The 19,296-nt window shown below is 39.8% G+C and overlaps 1 protein-coding gene across 1 annotated transcript in view; it reads left to right on the top strand.

Annotated features, from left to right (window-relative positions):
- Positions 1–19,296, top strand: part of LOC136415230 (protein O-mannosyl-transferase TMTC1-like) — a 154,850-nt gene that overhangs the window by 98,405 nt on the left and 37,149 nt on the right. The window contains exons 3-4 of the mRNA XM_066399718.1: positions 3,298–3,475; positions 18,426–18,499. Coding sequence (XP_066255815.1) covers positions 3,298–3,475; positions 18,426–18,499 — 252 coding nt within the window. The remainder of the gene's footprint in view (positions 1–3,297; positions 3,476–18,425; positions 18,500–19,296) is intronic.

The raw sequence follows: 19,296 nt of genomic DNA, 5'->3' as shown, positions 1-19,296 counted from the left end.
AAGAGTCTGAGAAGAAGACAAACAGGAGCAATTACTTCGAGAGTTAAAACTCCTCCGGTTATTGAAGTATTTTGTTTGTCTCAGTGAGCAACAAATTTAAAGAAATTGCCCATCAGACACGATTCCTAAAGTTTAATTCAGTAGAAGATTTATTTTCTGGAAGGAATATTGTGAGTTTGGAATTTTAAAGTTTACGCAGAAGCGTAGCGTGTGCGTAATCTACGCGTAAATAAATTAATTGCACTTAAATTCCGTTCGAATCTACTAACCTAAGTCAGCCTGATTACGGAGTTGTAATAAAAAAGTTTACAACACAAAGAATAACCTGAATTAACCTAAACTGAAGCTTTTCCATCTTGAAGAAAACTACTAATAAACTGTACTAACCTTAAACAAGCATTACCAAAGGACGACTTACCATTTACTTACATTGCAGGCATTTCGATTCCATCCACTTTCAGCTCTAGTAAACACGGTCTTCACCTCCAAAAGGGAGATTCACAGGAAGCGAAAAGAAGTGTTGGAGGGACAAGGGCCGTCCTTTCTGTAAATCTTTTGCCGGATAAGCCGAATTCGTGCAGTAAAATTTGTGTGTCAATAAGGAAATTTACATTTTTCACGTGCCTGTAAGAAAGCTCTGTCCTCTGAAAGACATCATGATTTGGTTTAAGGAGGATTACCGGGTCCCAAATTGAAGATAAAATTTTCAACGGATTGAATCGCGTTCTCGATAAGCCGAAGTCGAGGAGCCAAACTGACCCGGAACAAAATTATTGACCTAAAGGGGTTTTTATTAAGGTCAAAGGGGATTTTTTTGTGGACCTTGCTTAGGGTTTTTTAGGCCGCTTCTCCGCCTCGATATATCTAGTTAAAATTCGCATTCTTAAAGTTTCAGTTAAAAAGCTCTGTCCTCTGAACGACGTCAGGATTCGGCTTGAAGAGGATTACCGCGGCCCCAAATTGAAAATAAAATTTTTAAAGGATTTAATTTCGTTCTAGATAAGCTTAATTCGTGCAGCCATCAAGGAACGGGCCACTCGAGCAGAACACGGCAATTAGCAATATTAGTGCACGAATTAATCTTATTATCTTTCCCGGTTTTCGTTTGCCCTCTTTTCGCTCACTCCTCGCCACTTTCCGCTTTCCGCTTCTCTCCGTTAGTACTACATGCAGGCCGGCTCTTCTCTGTAACTTTCTTCTCCATTAGAAGAAACTCTACACAAACTTCTTCGTGTATATTGTAGAAGTTATTATACAGGACATGTTTCTGTTTTTGCCCCCAAACAATTGCGAATAAGCAATTTTCGCTCCGCGTGGTGGAAACTCCATTGTCTTCCTTTAAATCTGAATTCCGAGAGATGATATCTGTGCAAGGCGTATTTCCCTAATGTCTGGTTCCTTGGCGTCCTATTTCTATAGCAATAGGAATTCCTAGCTGGGGCACTTTGAGCAACCTTAAAAGACTCATTAGAAACACTACTCTGGAAGATTACTGACATTAAGGTGATAAAACAACTAGACGTTACTGGCTATTATCGATTGTTGCTGCAGTCGAGGGATATTCGAATCCGTTCTCCATCAGCCTTTTTGTCCATCGATCGAATGCGCCATTAGCAGGTCAGATTTAGGATTATATGTGCACTTGTTTCATTTAAAAGCTCCCAGCGTTTATGCGAATTTATTCAATTTACATCCTTCGTGTCCGGAAAGTAAATTTCGCGTTAGTTGAGCTAAATTAATTACGAAATACTAGGGGAAATCCTGGAATTCCCTGAAAAGCAGCGGGAATAGTTTTTGCCTATCATTACGTGATGCGGATTGAGGTCAATTACAATAAATTTCGGGGACGTGCTCCGATAAAAATATCGCCTTCTTGACATTAAACAAAAATAAATGTATAAAAAACAATACATACGTAGATGTACAGGGTGTCCGTTTGTGACGCTCCACCATCGGCATCTCGGTAACCGCACGAGGTCGGTTCGACTGGAGCACAATTGCTCAATTTGGAACCAATAAATATGCAGTTCAAAAGTCCCGACGGCAGATGGCGCCGGCACAATATTTGGCTGCAGGCCTAACGACTCTAGATAAACCGAATTGACGCGATTTCCGACGGGATCGAAACCGATTTTTGGGGTGCCTGAGTTCATTAATCTTCGCAGATTTTTCCTGTATTCATATCCATCAAACTTCGTTCTCCTTTAGACATGTTTTATTTCAAACCGTACAACTGCGCATGTGATGCTGTGCTTAAAAGAAGTTTTTACGATCGTCTCACCCGGTATTATCGTCTAAAATCTTTCATATTCGTCAAAGGGAAACGACGTTGTCGCACCTCCCTTCCAGCCAATTTTTGTCTATAAACTTAATTGCTAGTCAGCATTGTGATAGCAAAAATGCGGCTACATGAAGGCGGAATTGGCAATAATGCATTTTACATTCATTTAAGTTTCCGCCTATATCGTCGTATCCACATTTTTCACATTAGAACGAAGTTATCGCACTTCCTATCAAGCTCTTTTTCCCTATAAATTCAGTGGTTACTCAGCATTTTGACGTCAAAAGCACAGCTAAATAAAGAACCTTTTTCTAACAGTTTCAAAATATATCGCCATGTTAATAAGTTTTTTGTTTTTTTAATTGAAACATGCACATTATTGCAACTCTTTTCCGGCCAATTTTTGCACGTAAAGTCCAAGGTCAAGCTTTACATGCCCCAGAATCGTTCCGCTTCCCTGAAACTACTTAAAGATTCTCGATCAGCTGTAGGATCGCTATAACAAATTCTCATGTTCTTGACAAATTGGTGAAGGCGTTTACGAAATTAAAGTTTTAAGACATTTACAATGGTAGCGGTATTCGATAATATATACATATAGAAATGCGTAAAGGTTTCCCGTAAAATAATGTGCAGTCAAACTGAATCCATCAGTTAACCCGCATTAATCTCATAAATTCGAGAGAAATGTATTTATTATTCATGATACGTAAACTAGTTTGACGAGCAAAGAGACTCGTTTCGCAATGGTCCTTTATTAATAAATATGCACGTCCGGCCCTTTGAAAACATCCATGTTAAACTTAATATCGTTTCGGACTTTAATATAAATTGTGACCAGAATGGGAAAGCACTATAGGAAGGGGAGGAAGAAGGAACGTGGCTAATTCCAGTTTCCACGTGTAAGCATGATGAATATTTGAGCAGGAAATTGTAGTTCTGAGGGTAGCATAAAGCCTGGATATTTTATGTGATATATCACTGAAAATATTAAAAGATACATTTTTATCTTCCAGGGCGAACTACCTATGTTTTGGGTTATCTCCTGTGGCATTCCACCTGACCAACATAGTCCTTCACGCAGTGGCGTGCCTGCTCTTCACGAGGGTATGTCTAAGCGTGGCGGGTCTCAGACCACCCTTTGCCACCTTGGCTGGACTCATGTTTAGCGTCCATCCCATACATACTGAAGCGGTAAGTTTTTTAGCATAATCGAGAAAGTAAGACCTAAAGCTCTTAGTCAGGGGAAGTGGCAACGTTGGGTTTATCATTTGTTTTGATAAACGTCCAAATTTGACAAGAATGACTTTGACAGGCGAGCAGTGCTGCAAACTGACGAGCTAATTGTCAGGCGTATTTGATTAAAACGAAATAATTTACCGGCTAGACCGCATTCTCTGTTTAAGGACTTTCAAAGCATTTTCAAGGCCTTCTTGAGCCTCTTACAGGTTTTCTAACACTGGAAAAAGTATTGAGATTGCAGATATTTCTTTCGCTGTTTTATGAGCACTTTCGGAACTTCTATTAAGACGTTTATGCTCCCCCACGGGTTTTTAAGGTTACCAATGATTTATTTGTCAGAATCTTGGGATTCGATGGAGATTTACGGACAATTTTTTCTTCTTCGTTGGAACGTGTACGTATTTGATCTACACAGGAGTATTGGCAACGTCGCGGTTATAGTTTCCTTTTCAAAATTAACGTCGACATTTGACAGAGGGGCAGAGCTGCCAACGGATGAGTTAAATCTGCGGTTTAGTTTATTTGAACCGAGATAATGTATTAATAAACAATTAAATTGCCTAATTTAATTTTGTTATCTGTTCGAGGACTTTTTAGTGTTTCCAAAGTCGTTTTCACACTCCGTAGAGTTTCCAAGTATATTAGCAAGTTTTGGGATTTAAGGTTAGTTGAGGTTTTGGAACTTTTTGGAACTTTCCGAAAGGTGTTTGTGGTTTCCCAACTGCTTTGAACTTTCCTAATTAGTTGCTTCTCTGGATATTGCATGGGAATCCTCAGATATTCACAGGCAATTTTTCAAGTATGGCACTCTATTAACACCGTCCTCACTTCATCTCCCTACAATGAGTAGCGCATTCCAAAATTTAAGCGATCCTGTATCTCTTATGGCTTAGAAGATTCCTCCACATTCCCGCGAATTTGTTTAACACTAACCGAAGTTGGCAAAATTGCCTTTGACTGGTGTGGCCAGCTGATGAGCGTTTCGAGGTTCTTGCTTCAAAATTTTCGAAGATATCTAAGGTTGTTTTTGGCTTTAGATAGACCTCTCATCCATCAGAGTTATTTGTCTGAATCCTGAAGGGCGATTTTTGTCCTCCACTGGTATCTGCTTTTGTGACTATTTTGTTTAGGCAACATCGCATTTATTGCTCGTTTTTCACTGTGGCCCACTAAGATTGACAAAAACGCATTGTGCTTCTGCGCGCCAGCATGTTGCCAGTTGGTGCACTAAATCTCAAAGTTAAAGAAAAGTGCATTATTCCTTCTGAAGCCAGTTTGGGTCGATTTGGAGAAGTCAAAAAAATGGGCTGTAGCTGTTAATTGCCTGTGCAGTCGAACCCACCGTCCAATATTATTTCTTCAGCACTTTCCTTGTAGAGTTAATTGTGAAATTTTCTCGCACCGTAGCCGAACTCGGTCTCCTTCAGCAGTGCCCTTTCGGAGAAATGAGGGAAAAATATGTCTAGCTTCAAGCATATAAGAGAAACGTAATATTTCATCGAGAATGTCGTATGCCGACGTTTCTTTTTTCCTTTATTTTTATAAGGGAATTTCAATAACAATACGTACACACGCATTCGGGATTTATTGGTTACAGGGCTGGGAAGTACGAGACTAAAACTTGGGCAGGATTTGGGGCCAAAATAAGATTGCTGTTCGCTTTTATTTTAGATCCACCGGTGTAGGCAAATAGGAAATCGCGACAGGGAATATGTTGGAAATAAAATATATTTCGGTCTTGTTTTCCAACCAAAGAAGGAGCGTTCGAGGTCAAGAATTTTGAATTTTGGATTGATTCCAGCACGAGAGATAAAAGCGGGTATCCAGAGACCCGGAATGTAACGTTAACTAAATTCATTACTAATTAATGGCCAGAGGCCTCAGCTGCTTGTAATCAGGCTTATCACCTTACCCCATATCCGCCCTATTGCTCATGGAATGCCCGAATTTGTACCTACTGTGATAATACTATTTCGGAAGTTAGCGAAGCTTTGTGGGATTAAGGAGTCATTCCAAGAGATTGCATGATAATTAATTAACAATGGAAGGAATTATACTGAACCAGAGGAGTCCATTGGAGTCTTTTGATTTTCGTAACCGAAACTGTGATATATTTCATGTTAGTTCAGATTAATTTCCCCAGTTCTGAATTCCATAAATACTTCTTTATCATGCATGCATCATAATCAAAGTTTTATGCACGCTGTAGCGTGCATAAACCCTGCCTTTACAGCACCTGCACGGTTACCAGGGAACCAATATTAGATATTTCAATTCCGAAATTGACTTTGACGAATTTATAACACTTTTTGGCTCTTAACGGCGCTAGTTGGGTGGAATATTGATGCACATGTGATAAAAAAGTTCCGTAATGTTCGTGCATAAGAACCTTTAAAGCCCTTGCGCTTTGCAAAGCACTCCGGGGCGCGTCGTGTTCTGCAATATGTCGGAGGCGTGCTTCGAAAGCCCTTTATCAACTTATAATATAAAATGCATTATTGTTTAGTTTTCAGGCGCGCTTTGCTTCTTTAATGTAAGATGAATTAGATGGTTATAGCAGGGTTTTGCGATTTGAGCGGTTTAAGTTTTCGGTCAGACCTAAGAGAGTACACACTCTCCAAGCTTTCAGCCAAATATGAACACTTTTTGTAAATAGATCGAGGACTGCGGTGGGTAAATCTTCTGCAAAAGTAAGTGCCTAAATTAGGTTGAATTCTGGAGAATTTGCGTTAAATTTTCATGTTTTTCAATAGAGTCCGGAGAGCATTTTTGCCAAAGGAGATTCCTACATGCAGTCTTAAGCGCTGAAAACGAGTTCAGTTTGTTTGTACTTCCCAGGGCAGAAGTTTCACAACGCGAACCATGTTTTATTAACCAACTGCGAAAACTCTTAAAAGCGAAAGTCACTTTAATAAAACAACTGTTAAACCCGGCTACGCCACTGGTCCTAGCAGGGCGGTTAAAAACAGATCAGGGGCGTGGTGCCGAGGCTTCAATAATTTATAGAGTACAGCGGGCGAGCTTGCTCGACAAAAACATCTTCAAAACATGTTACCGATTTTAAAAAAAACACAGACTGCGCCAATGATTGTGGGACAGGATGGTACCTCTAAGCGGTGTCAACAAATTAAAAAACGAGGAGCTGCCGGAACGCTCAACGACTAACTAGGGAATCACATAATACTTGGCGAAAAAAGGAAAAAAAAATCAGAGTGATAGATAAAAGTCAAGGGCGTACTGAATGAGAGAAAAGTGGTTGGGGTTGGAAGGGGTTTCCTGCGCCCCTCCAAAAACTTTCAATATCCACCCCTGGTATTTTATTATTATGTTTAGATGGGTAGAAACAGCGGGTAGAATCATAACTCAATCTTTGTTAAGTCCACTCCAGCGGCCACCTAAGCAATCTCCACGTGTCGAATTAAGAACGACCGAGGACTGTATGAGAAGTTCGATCATTTCCAAATATTTGACAGCTCCCCGGAGACGCGACCAAACTATGAAATGTAATTTCCGAAAATACCATTAGTCCTCCAAGGGGAAAACATCGACCAAGAATTTCCATTATAAACCACGTATTGATCTAAAAGTCCTGCTGCAGATCGTTTTGTTAGCACGTCCCCGAGTCGGAACGTGTGCCTCTTCCAATTTAAAACTTATCGGAAGGTTTTCCGGCAGTCAAATTAAATTACTACTGCTTTTCAATGGATGTCCGGCATTAAAGGATGGTTTCGATTTATTTGCCTCGAAAGCCTCCTCAACTACTATTCTCACTACTTGTATTTCGATACATTACTCTAAGGTGCGAGGGAAGGATAAGTTTAATTAGTTCGGGCTGCGTGGTCTCAGTTGGCTTTCCGGTTCCTCGAACAATATCCCACATTACATGATGAAGTGGTCTCATGGTCGCCATTATGATAAGATGTGAACAGTGTGAAGGAAATGGCTTAATGGGCGTCGCAGCGCCAACGGGGAGGCCTTTTGTAATAACTGTTATTACGCTACAATTACTACGTATTTCCTTGAGTTGAACAGTTTTGATTTATATCTGCCATATCCAGGGAGAATTTACTACAATCCAGCATCTTCCTGCAGTATTCCATATTATTGAAAACCAGCGACAAATAGGTAATAAATGTAGCAAAACACTCCTATGGGGAAGTTTAATCACCAAATTGCCATCGAAGTAACAGAAACTTCTTCCTAAAAATCTCTGTCTCATTGCTGGCTTAATCACCCACACCCTTATGTGGATAACGGAGAACCACTACACAAACAAAAGTCCTCAATAGTTTCATAAACAACAGTTTACTACTGAAATACGTATGTTAGAAGCGAAGTCGCACTGCAAAGCAAAGCATAGATGGAATGTGGCCTCCGCTCCAACCGGATTTAAACCACATTTCCTCATAAGTAAATAAAGGTTTAAAATTTTAAAGAAACATTAAGAACTTTACCAAAACATAAACAAACAATGAATTCGCAATCATTCCTGAAGCAACTTAACAGCAACTTGTTTATCCCTCCCATAAATTGTCTTTATGGCGACTGCAGTAGATTGAAGGTTACTAGCTGCTTTACGATGGCGGTCCATAAATTACGTCTTCCTGGCTTAAAATATTAAAACTGCACCCAAGAGGGAGCCGAGATTTTCCGGTTAAGGTTCATGTTTGATGACCGCCATCAAGCTCACTATATATCCGAAGCCCTAATTATGACTGCTCAAAGCTCGAAGTAACGTTAGACAACGGCGTCCTTTTGTCCTCAAAGTTGCGCCCCAAATCGACACTAATCGATCATAATAAGCTTCCAGATTGTTCGAATATATCGGCATTCATTAGTGGACTGTAAATAAATTCTGCGATCGCCCATTTGGAATAATTTGTGTATTCGCGTTATCCTGCCCCGAAATCATCATAGTTATAAGTCAACGGTTAATGAATCGTCGAGGAATAGAAATTTTGCTAATAAATCATCGAGCGAAATACAATTTCATAAATTATTGCCCTCTAATCTGTAATGCTTCCCGAAATTATCGATTTGCCAGGAACAGCTTTATCCACGAAACCGAACCAGACAAGGGTTATTAAATTGGGCTATAGACGTGAAATAGGTGTTTGGGGTTGGTTTTGGTTCAACTCCATCTGCCGACAATCGAGAGAAACGACTGTCGTGGGAGCAGTAACTGCAATAAGAGCTCTATATTTGTAATAGACTGCCAAATTCTAATAATTGACGGGTGATTCAAATTTGGCATAGTCAATACCTTATGACAGTATCCGATTGCCATCATCAATCAGCTGTCATCTGTCATTTATCATCTTTACGTCACATCAGTCATTTGTCATCTATCCTTTGTCATTTATAACCCATCATCTGTCGTCATTTTCCACAAATTCTCACTTGCGTGGTACTTTTTTGGGTGGTACATTTTTTCAATCTCGGTGAACACTCTGTCATTCATCTCCACGACCAATAACTGTTCCGTAACTGGCGGCATCAGAATAATAACGAAAAAGAGGTCGAAAAGAAAAACCACTCGAATATTCCACGACTCATTTACAAGCCAATCTAAAATGCAAATGGCGGCAATCCGGAAGGAAATTCCATTAATGCAATTCATCGGAGGAGAGCTCGTTCTTAAGAGCTTTTCAAGGTTTTAATTGACCGGCTCCGAAACGTTTGAATACGAATGGACTTGGCTCACTTTTATAAAATAACTTCTCCGGATAATTTAGAGGGAAATTCGCGCTTATCCCTTTATCGAATGAGGTTAGTTTATTGAGAGGTTTTGTTTGGGGGATGCATTTAGGGTATTTTAATGAACTGAATCAGTTTTAATGACGCGTAAAATAGAATGTTTATTCATGGGAAACATTTAGCGCCTCCACCCTTAAAGGTAAACTAAGGGGCACTTTGATGATTTTCATATATATGCTGTTCCAACTTAGTAAAAATCGGGTGGTGCTATGGAAATCAAAGGCAGTCGATTTTGCCGTGCGTAAATGTGGCAAAAATTACGCCCTATGGTCACTTAAGAAATATGGAATTTAAACATCTTTCTTGTGAGATTTTTGGAGTATTTGTTAATTGCTAAATGATGTTTTCGGATCCTCCGGTGAAAAATACATAGAATTTTGGATTTTTCCGTTCATACCATGATCCGCCCAAGATGATACACCATATGTTCTAAAGTTCCTTGCACAACTTCTCTAATACATTGTAATTTGTATATTGAAAACTATTGGCAAACAGAGCGGCTCTAAAGCCACCAAGCTATATTGTTCAAAGGGAATTATTGCGTCCGCCAATAAAACCGTCCTTCAGGGATTTGATTTGGTCATCTATCAGTCAACTGCTTAGAGGGATTGAGCTACTCACGCTCATAAGCGAGTTTGAAAGGATTTATTATTGTACAACATGTGGGGCTCGGCTTCTACACAAATCGGCCTGATGGGTTAAAAACGCGGCTTTAAGTAACTCCAAAAAGTAAAAGTCATAGTAGTTTTAACTGCCAGAAAACAATCAAAACTCTCACGTTTGAACCGTAATTTCCAGCAGCCGCTCTGCGCGAAGTGCGCCAGTTTTCCAGACTTAACGTCCCATCTAAAGTTCAGTTCTAAGTTCAAAACGACGTCAGTGGCCTCGTTTTCGGATTAAAATTGTGCCGGTAGAGATGGAGTTACACATTCACGTGTAGCGAACGTTATATTCCGGGATCGGCTTTAAGTTTCGAAAAAAGGTAAAAACGCCAGCTTGAATAACGACATTCGCGCTACGCAACACCAAATGGGCCGGTCAGTCTTTATGGGAGTCTATTAGAGCCATAAAGATGGTGCACAGATTCACATAAAGGGGCCCCTCTGTAATGAATAGCCCGAATGAATTTTAGTTAAGAGGATTCCACCCTTAATGAACTGGCATTAGGGCTGTTCGGAAGCCAAACAAAGAAGTCAGTTTTAGGTTAATCTTGGGAGGGGTCAATTGTCCAAGGGAGAGTCGAATTCTTTCATTTTCTGCACCGTCAAAGGAGCGTTCGAATAGATTTTCTTTAGAATAATTGCTTGGTATAGAGAAGCTTTAGTCACAGACCTTCAACGTGGGTTCTTGAATGTTGTATGGGAATGGGGCGCGTGCATTTGAAATCGTTTTCCATAGGGTCTGCATAATTTTGGTTCAAATTGTTAAGGCTCTGAATCGGGGGTTTTTGCATTATAGTCTCCAGAAGATCGAAAAAGGACTAGTGAGAAAACTACTCTCTTACAATATTCCCGCCACCAATGAATTGGTAGTTCCGATAACTGCACATACAGTAATAATATTAATAATAAAATAAATAAAAAATAAATTAGCCGCCAAATAAATGATTACATATCTAATGGTGGTTGTTTACCGGCATGTTCTTACCAATATGATAATGAATCGGTTTTGAAAAAGCGCTTTACTAACACGCTTGCATGACAGTTCCATTACTGAAAATTACTATCCTTTATATCCACAATATTGAACATACATTATTGTGTATCCAAATATTAGGAGGAAAAATCCAAGTAGATTATTATGGCTCATTTTACGAGGAGGTCCCTAAGAGTGTTCCGATATTTAAAGAGCCGATTTTTCTGGATTGTTCTAAGACAAAAATGTTATATAAACATATGTCCCAAAATAAGGTATTTCCGAGATGGAGGTATGAGATATTAAGAAAAAAATTTTTCTTCATATTTTCAGAATGGCTCAAGGAATTTTATTGAAACTCGGTATACCTACACGATAGTCCAAATAGTACATTTCCCTTCTATTTAAAGAAAAATACTGTAACCATAAACGTGCGTAGGAGTTACCGTGTTAATTCTTATAGAAGAGAGAGAGGGTACGCCACTGGCATTTTCCAAATTGCATACATTATAACAGTTGTTGAAAACAACCATTTGCCATAATATATACGTCCATCCTTTTTCTCGTGGACTCTCGAACACGTTCAAAAATACCTATTACTATTATTTTATGCTATTATTTTATGCTTTATATGCTATTTTCAGCACAGATTTTCAATGGGCCATATTTTATTTTTTCCCAAAACCGACATATCGTATAAAAAAACAAAAGAGACATTTTTGGTGTATTTTGAATCGGTTTAAAAAAAATATACATATATCCAATTTGAAAATTGCCAGTGGCGTACCCCCCATTCCCCTATAAAAATTAACATGATAACCCCTAATCACATCTACGATTGCGGCATTTTTCTTTAAATTAAGGGAAATATACTGTTTGGACTATTGTGTAGGTTTACTGACTTTCAATAAATTACTTTGCGCCATATTAAAGATACGAAGAAAAATATTACATTTTTTTAATATTTAACACCCTATATCTCGGAAACGACTCGTTTTCAGACGTACGTTTGTTCAACATTTTCGTCTTAGAACAATCCAGACAATCAGCTCCTTAAATATCGGCACGCCCTTAGAACCACCCTGTATACTGTGTCTCATTCCACCATTGCGTTTAATCACCTCGAGCCCACGAAGTCGGGTCTCCTATCAGATCTCGTCAAATTAGTTCATCTCCAGTAAACTAAACGCAGACAAAAATGGACAAGGTCAACGGCAATTATGTTGGACCTGCAGGAAAATGCTTTGCCAGCGCCATCTCATCAACATTGTTCTGTTACATCTCGACCAAATCTTCGAGTGTGAGCTCCAACAATCGGAGGAAAGTTGATTAATAATAATGGCGTAGCTATTCCGTACCGTTGTTCCTGGGATACCCTGTATAAGCGAGTGGCCGTAGGATTAGGATTAGCCTCTGTTTAATTTGGCCCATGTACGTCGCTCGCAACATGAGCGAGAAGCTCAATAAGGACGTGGGAAATCCGCGAATTAACATTTAATATCTTCAATTTGTTTGTTTATTTCTTTTTTACCACTCTTCAGATTTCCCAATTTTCGTCTTTGTTCGGTGTTCGGTGCTCGTCTGTGAGACGGATTGGTTTGACACCCATCCGATTGCGAACATTTTTTTAAAGTATTGTTATGGTGATAACCCGACGCTTCCTCCATTATCAACAGGATTCCTTTTCAAAGCCTTTCAAGCGTTATCATTATCAGTATCGTCTGAAAGCGACGAATTTAGCATTAACTACACAGGGTGATCCGGTCCTTCATTAATACCAAGCAACAAGGGCGAATTTAATAATCCGGCATTCCTTCGAAATAATACTCCTCTCGGGTAGATTGTTTTATATATCGCAATATGAGGCGTATTTTGATATATTAAATTCTTAGTTGTTCTCAAAGTATGTCTGCTATGTTCGTGCTTCGGAAAGCTGCTATGGAAACTAATTGTCTGCTTTCTGGTCTTGGCACCACCTTAATACGGATTCTTACTATGTATTTTAACAATGGCTGCCGAACGTACATTCTAAGCCCAAGGAATTCCATTAAAGGTGTTATATGAAACCACGATGGTGTGCGAAATTTATGAGGTGCAAACTAGCCAAAGAATGTTGGAATGCTGAAGGGGGATGAACGCCGGTTTAAATATGCATGTATCAAGTTCAGAGGCCAATTATCAGTGAGTTAACTCCCGGCTAACTCACTTATGACAAATTGCCAGCGGCGTTTCCTTTTGGAAGCCAGAGATGCATTACATCACACTAAACAAGGCCCCAGCTTAAGGCCTAATCCGATTAAGCCAAGTTAGTTCACAAACTTCTCCCGGTGTGAAACGGAGTTTATTGCTAGTTTAAACTTTACCGCTTCACGCACAGGAAGTTTTAATAAACATTACTTTAGTGTGTTTATCCCCTCTGAAATTAATAAGTGCCCACTTATTAATTTTTCCTTTTCCAACACTAAATGCCTTCATAATAAATTGTCGAGTCACGCAATTCGTGCATCTCAGCATGAGTTTGTGAAATTAATTTCAAGCTGGATTAAAATAACCAGACTCGGTGGCTGTTCGAGCTGTCCCCGGGACCAACCCTGACCCGCAGCCCGAATTCTCTGCGAATTATTGGAGGGACAGTTCCAGAATGTCCTTTAATTGATCCCTATGGAATACGACAGCTCACAATTATGAGAATTTGGGCAATGTGGGGTCCCGTATAGCGGAAAACCTTATAAAACCCAATAACACAGCGTTCATTCTTGCCGAATTGTATTTTCTCCCGACAATTTTCCGGAATCGTGTAACCGAAATCAAATCTTCGCGGCAGGAATTTTGCTTATAATACCTTTGGTACGCATTACATATTATGACTCATTCCTGCTCTGCATTCAGTCACTCGAGCGTCCCCAAGTCCGATTTCGAGCCTTTTAAGTCTCCACAGTTCCGTTCATCTGGAGTCAATTAAAAAATCGGCAAGGTCGCCGACAGTTAAGTCGGGCCTGCGGAAAAGTATCCCAGCAGCGCCTCCTGCTGTGTCTTTTTGCTGCACCTCGATCTGCAGGAGGTAGTGCGAGAGTAATGAAGATGGATGCAAATAGCCGTAGAAGAAATCTGAAAAAATTGAGGCTTGGCTATAAACCGGCCCCGCGTCTTCATCTGCATGCGCTCACGCAGTAAACAAAAAACACTGCAGATGGCGCTGGTAGCATATTTATCTGCAGGGCCAACACACTCGGCGGTGACCTTGCCGATTTCTTCCTGAAAGATTCATTTCCGAATTATTAGTTTCGGAATGGCCTTTACTCGATCCGTATGAAAACGACAGGTCACAATTATTAGAATTTGGTCAACGTGGGGGTCCATTATGGCAGAAAACTTTATAAAATCCAATAACACAGCATGCATTCCTGCCAAATTGTGTTTTCTCTCGACAATTGCCCGGAAACATGTAACCGAAATCAAATCGTTCCGGCAGGCATTTTATTTACCTTCCATACGCAGATGGAAATTCGTGACGTTGAATACATTACCAGCAAACCATGAACATTCAGTACATCCTCTCAGGATTGTTATTTGCTTTGGCAGAGGTTAATAGTTGAGAGAGGCTATTAGAGTTTGCATATTAAAGACCAATCTTCCATTAATTCTCAGTACGTAGACTAAGGTCGATAATTTCTTCCAGCTCAAAGGTAGTCAAAACGGAGGCCAAAATGTAATCGAGGAAACCGCTGCTTAAGTAAACAATACTTAAAGTCATTAATCAATTCGTCCACGAAAATCGGCCTTTGTTTGATTTGCAAGCAAATGCCCTCAAGGTGATATTACTCCCAGCGCCCTTACTCCTATTTGGAGCCTTCGAGGTCAGTCACATGACGAAAGTGCCCGAAATAATTAACTCTAAGATAATTGCATTAATCAATCTCCCTAGCTGACTTCTTTTCGGGCTGCAGAAGGTCAAGGCCTTAATATCAATTCATTACGAGTGGGAGCCACTTAACTAGAACTCGATCTTTCCATTTACAAAGGAGCTATTCCAGTCATCACATATTTGTGATTTGTCTTAGTGATTGATTTATTTTCTGTTTAAATGCAGCTTTGCCAAACTACGCTTTAAGAAAATGGGGTAAAGGGAGATACTTTATGTGTAATTTGTACATCGATCTTAGTCAGTGTGATTTCAAAATGAAATCCAGACATCTGGTGCTTGATTCTCCGGGCTGATTGATTCTGAATCTCTTAACCGGAGAGTCTTATCTAGAGAGAAGACGAGAGGGCTCGCGATGACGTCGCTTCCTCCCAATGGGTCCACCATATATTATAGTAACACAGTGGCTTGTTAGCCAAAATAGGGTGTCAAAACTATAAAAAAGCCATGCTGGCTTCATTTCTCCTCGATTATTGGTCCTGTGTGTGGATTGATAAGAAACTCATTTTCTATGCATTTTTATGTTACGTTAACCTCCAGTATGATAACACTGATCATGGAGCTCGGCAGGCAGAAATCTTGGAATATGGAACACATAATATTCAATAGCTTCGCTCATAATGGAGCTAGCAAAAACGTATTTTTTCGGACCAATTCTTTGCACTGAACTGAACTCTCTGAACTGGCACTAACAAGATTTTTTTTGCATGGATTTCCCTTCCATCCTGTATACCACAACTGGAAATCATTGCAGTTAAAGCTCTATATTTCAGCAAAAACCTAATTAAATCAGTTTCGGTGTGTCGGTTGTGATAGTTAATCATGGCTAAAAAAAAAACCTTGACCCGTTTGAATAGGTGAGCAGTTTACATTGTTAAGCAGGGAGAACCAGGTGAACGCGGAAAAACACATTTTGCAAATATTGCTATCGATGCCCTCGTAACAGGAGTTCCCAAAATATTAAAACTCATGAATCCAAAAGTATCATGGTAACGAAACGGGCGTCCCTCTCCAACTACCCAACTGCGATGTTCCGGGGTTCATTACAGTAAGCCCCAAAGTTAACAAAATAGCGACATTTAGACCCATGTTCCGGACTTGCTTCCAGCTATTCAGCGATCACTGCCTCATTAATGATTAAAATCAAAGGTTTGATGCGAAACAAAGCTGGCTTAAGACTACGTAGGTGCTTTAATAAGATCTTATGATTGAACTCGCCCTAGTACAGGTAGTTCCCCTTCTGAGCCAAAAGTTACTATAACATTTCGCAGCTGCTACAAATAGAATAAAAAAAGTGACTTCTCTGCTAGTGCGGAATATTGTGAATTTCGAACTCTCCTTTTCCTGAGGAAAAGCGTACTTTCCGTCACACTAGATAGACTATTTATTTTTACACTTTCATAAACAATTAAAATCAGATCACGTTACGCGCCAACTATTTTACATCCCGGACGGCCACATGTAGATGTGTCCCAAATTCGAGGCTCGCCAGCAAGATCTCGGAAACCGTAAGAGATACGATCTGGTTTGAATGGGAGCAGTGGCAGCAAGAGGCATATAGTGGCGTTATTACTGAAGATAGGGAAAACCCATAATTAGTTTTTGGGGAGGCAGGGGTACCTTTGTATCCTTCCAAATATAGGATTTTTTGCTCTTCGCTGCCCTACCCGAAAGTACTACTACTACTACATCGCTCCTGACGAGCCAATGAATTTTTTATGGCTGTTAGTTATTTGCCTCAATTATTAATCTGAACATAACAGTAACAGTGGCAAACCTTAAATATGTTTCATTTAAATTATCTTACATTCACCGTAAAGCCATTTTCAAGGGACATTCGTGGCAGGCGGACCAGTGTCCGCCCTGTCGCCTTAAATTAAAACATGGCTTTCTCCTCGCACCCCGCCAAAGTATACATATTTCATACTTTCGCACGCCACTGTAGTTATGCTAAACGGACACGCTCTTTTTAATCTGGATTTCGTCGAGATTTGCATTATTTACAAAGCGTACGGAGCGTTCAGCGAACCTGGTTATGGCACATCCCATAACTGGAATTAGGAAGAAAATTTCAGCTTTCAGTGCCCCTTCAGTTAAAGTTTTTGTTGATGATTTAATAGTTTAAATCGAAATTCATTAACGGAAAATGTAGAAAAAAAGCACGAACTTGCGCAGCTTATTTCTTAAATTCCGAACAGCAGTTTAATTTCTTTCGACGAGGAAAGCTCCAGAAGGTTCGAAAAAGAGATATTTTAATGAGGGAAAGCCATTATTGAACACGTTTATTTAGTGATATGGGTAATATGCAAATTCGCAATACGATTGTAAATGAAAGGAGAGAAACACACAAATTCAATTACATTTACTTGGGCTTAATATCGAAATCCACACCCTCCTCCCCTTTTTTTGATCAATTGTAAAATGGTAATTTTTCTGTTCAATTAAATCTAAATTAAAATTGATTAATTTAGTTAACCACAAAATTCTACAAAAGGAAAAAGGAAAAAACTCTCCAACACACGAGCTTCTTAGAAAAAACACGAACGGTTTCTCTGATATTGAAAATTACAGAATTGCGACCGGTAGATTGGAGTCAGCACCAATCGAAACAACACTTAGTACTCGCTTCCCTCGAGTCATCCCGATTCTTCCGGTGGAAGCCAACAGATGTCGCCATATTAAAACCTATCTGCAACCTAGGTTTCACGTCGATTATAACCCCCTTCCACCAATGACCCAGTCCAGGTAAAGCTTTCGTGGCTAAACCAGCAAATCGATAACTTCCCTAACTACCACAGATTAGAGGGTAATAATTTATGGAATTCTATTTTGTGAAAATGAAATTTCTATTCCTCAACGATTCATTAACCACTGACTTATAACTAGTATGATTTGAGGGCATGATAATGCCTATGCGCAAATTATTCCAAATGGGCGGTTGCAATTTATTTATGGTGTAGTAATGGATGACTAATTTCGGTATATTTGAACAATCTGTCGGCTTCTAATAATAATCGATTAATGCCAATTTTACGGTACACTTGGACAATGCAGAAAACGCACAAAGGGAGTTTATACTACAATAGTTTTGGGACAGGATTTATTTGATAGGTACAAGGGCAAATTTGTAGCAGGTTTCACAAAATTATTCCTACAATATAGGCAAAATTACGAGGTCCACAATACCGCATTAACAGCTCATAAAAGCGGCCAGACTAAATTTTTTAATCATTTCCACAGTTTTGCAGATCTCCAGCCCGAGGCCGATTTCAAGCTCCTGAATGTTTTCCGAGTCCTCCCTTACTTTTTACTAGATTTACGTCATTTTCCTGCACTAGTTCTGTAATATTAATCAATCAGACCCCGTAGAACGTAAAGCTTTATAAAGCACTGGCCCGCAATAAAGGAAATTTATATCCGGAAAAATCCGGGTTATTTGCTGCAATAGGTGCACTCTCCATGTTTCCACATGGAGGTTTATGGTTTCTTCTGGGAAAGCGTGCATGTAGCCCAAACTAGTTTATATTTACGTCATTATACGAAGGTACACAATAGAGATCACATGTGTAATGTTACCGTTGCTTTCAGGTCACTGGGATCGTCGGAAGGGCAGACGTGTTGGCCTGCGTTTTCTTCCTGCTGTCAGTATTAGCCTACCACGGGTAAGTCCTAATTAAGACCCCTCGTATTAATTACGAAATTAATTTAGCCAATCCCCCAACCGACATCAATAATTTTTGAGATTAGGCCACTTATCCGAGGGAAATTTATATCGACCACCGGAGGCGGCATAATGGGAGGGCAATTTATAGAAAAGTCTTAAATCGGGCAAAACCCCGCAGATTGCGTTTCGGGGATTAAGGGTGTAAAGGTCTAATAATTAATCCTCGAAAAATCTGACAAGCTGCGGCATGGCCGACCGAGGACGATCCGAGTTTGCCCGATTAAAGGTTTAAAGGGTTGTGAACCTTAAACAGGCCCCACAAAAATACACAATGAGATTTATGACTGTCTTTTAAGGCTCAAGCTGAATATTACGTGTTTTGTTTAATCCAACAATACTTTATCTACGGAAAAAAAGCAAGTGACTAATAGGTTTTACACCGATTGGGCGTGGCTTAACGGGTCCCCATCACTGATTGGTTCAGCGAATGATGCGTGGGCTCCAAACAATGAATGGCTTGATGCCACGCCTCGCGCCTTGGTTGACTCTAGTACTAATAACTCATCCTGGAGAGAGATAAGGGGTGTGACTTTCCCCTACTCCAGGACTCTTTGCTTTGATGATTGATTAATTTTTCTACGATGGTAAATGCTTTAATCAAAATGCAGCTTAAGCTTTTAATAGCGGTCCTTGGATTCGTACTGAATAGGATTATATACTGGCCCTTCGTTTGTCGATGCTTTTTCTGTATTTTTGAAGTAGTTGCATGTATTTTTCCTCAAGGTGCCACTCTCT

This window comes from Euwallacea similis, chromosome 19 (assembly GCF_039881205.1).
Source record: "Euwallacea similis isolate ESF13 chromosome 19, ESF131.1, whole genome shotgun sequence".
NCBI classification, from domain to species: Eukaryota; Metazoa; Arthropoda; class Insecta; order Coleoptera; family Curculionidae; genus Euwallacea; species Euwallacea similis.
This window is presented reverse-complemented; position numbering and strand designations above follow the sequence as displayed.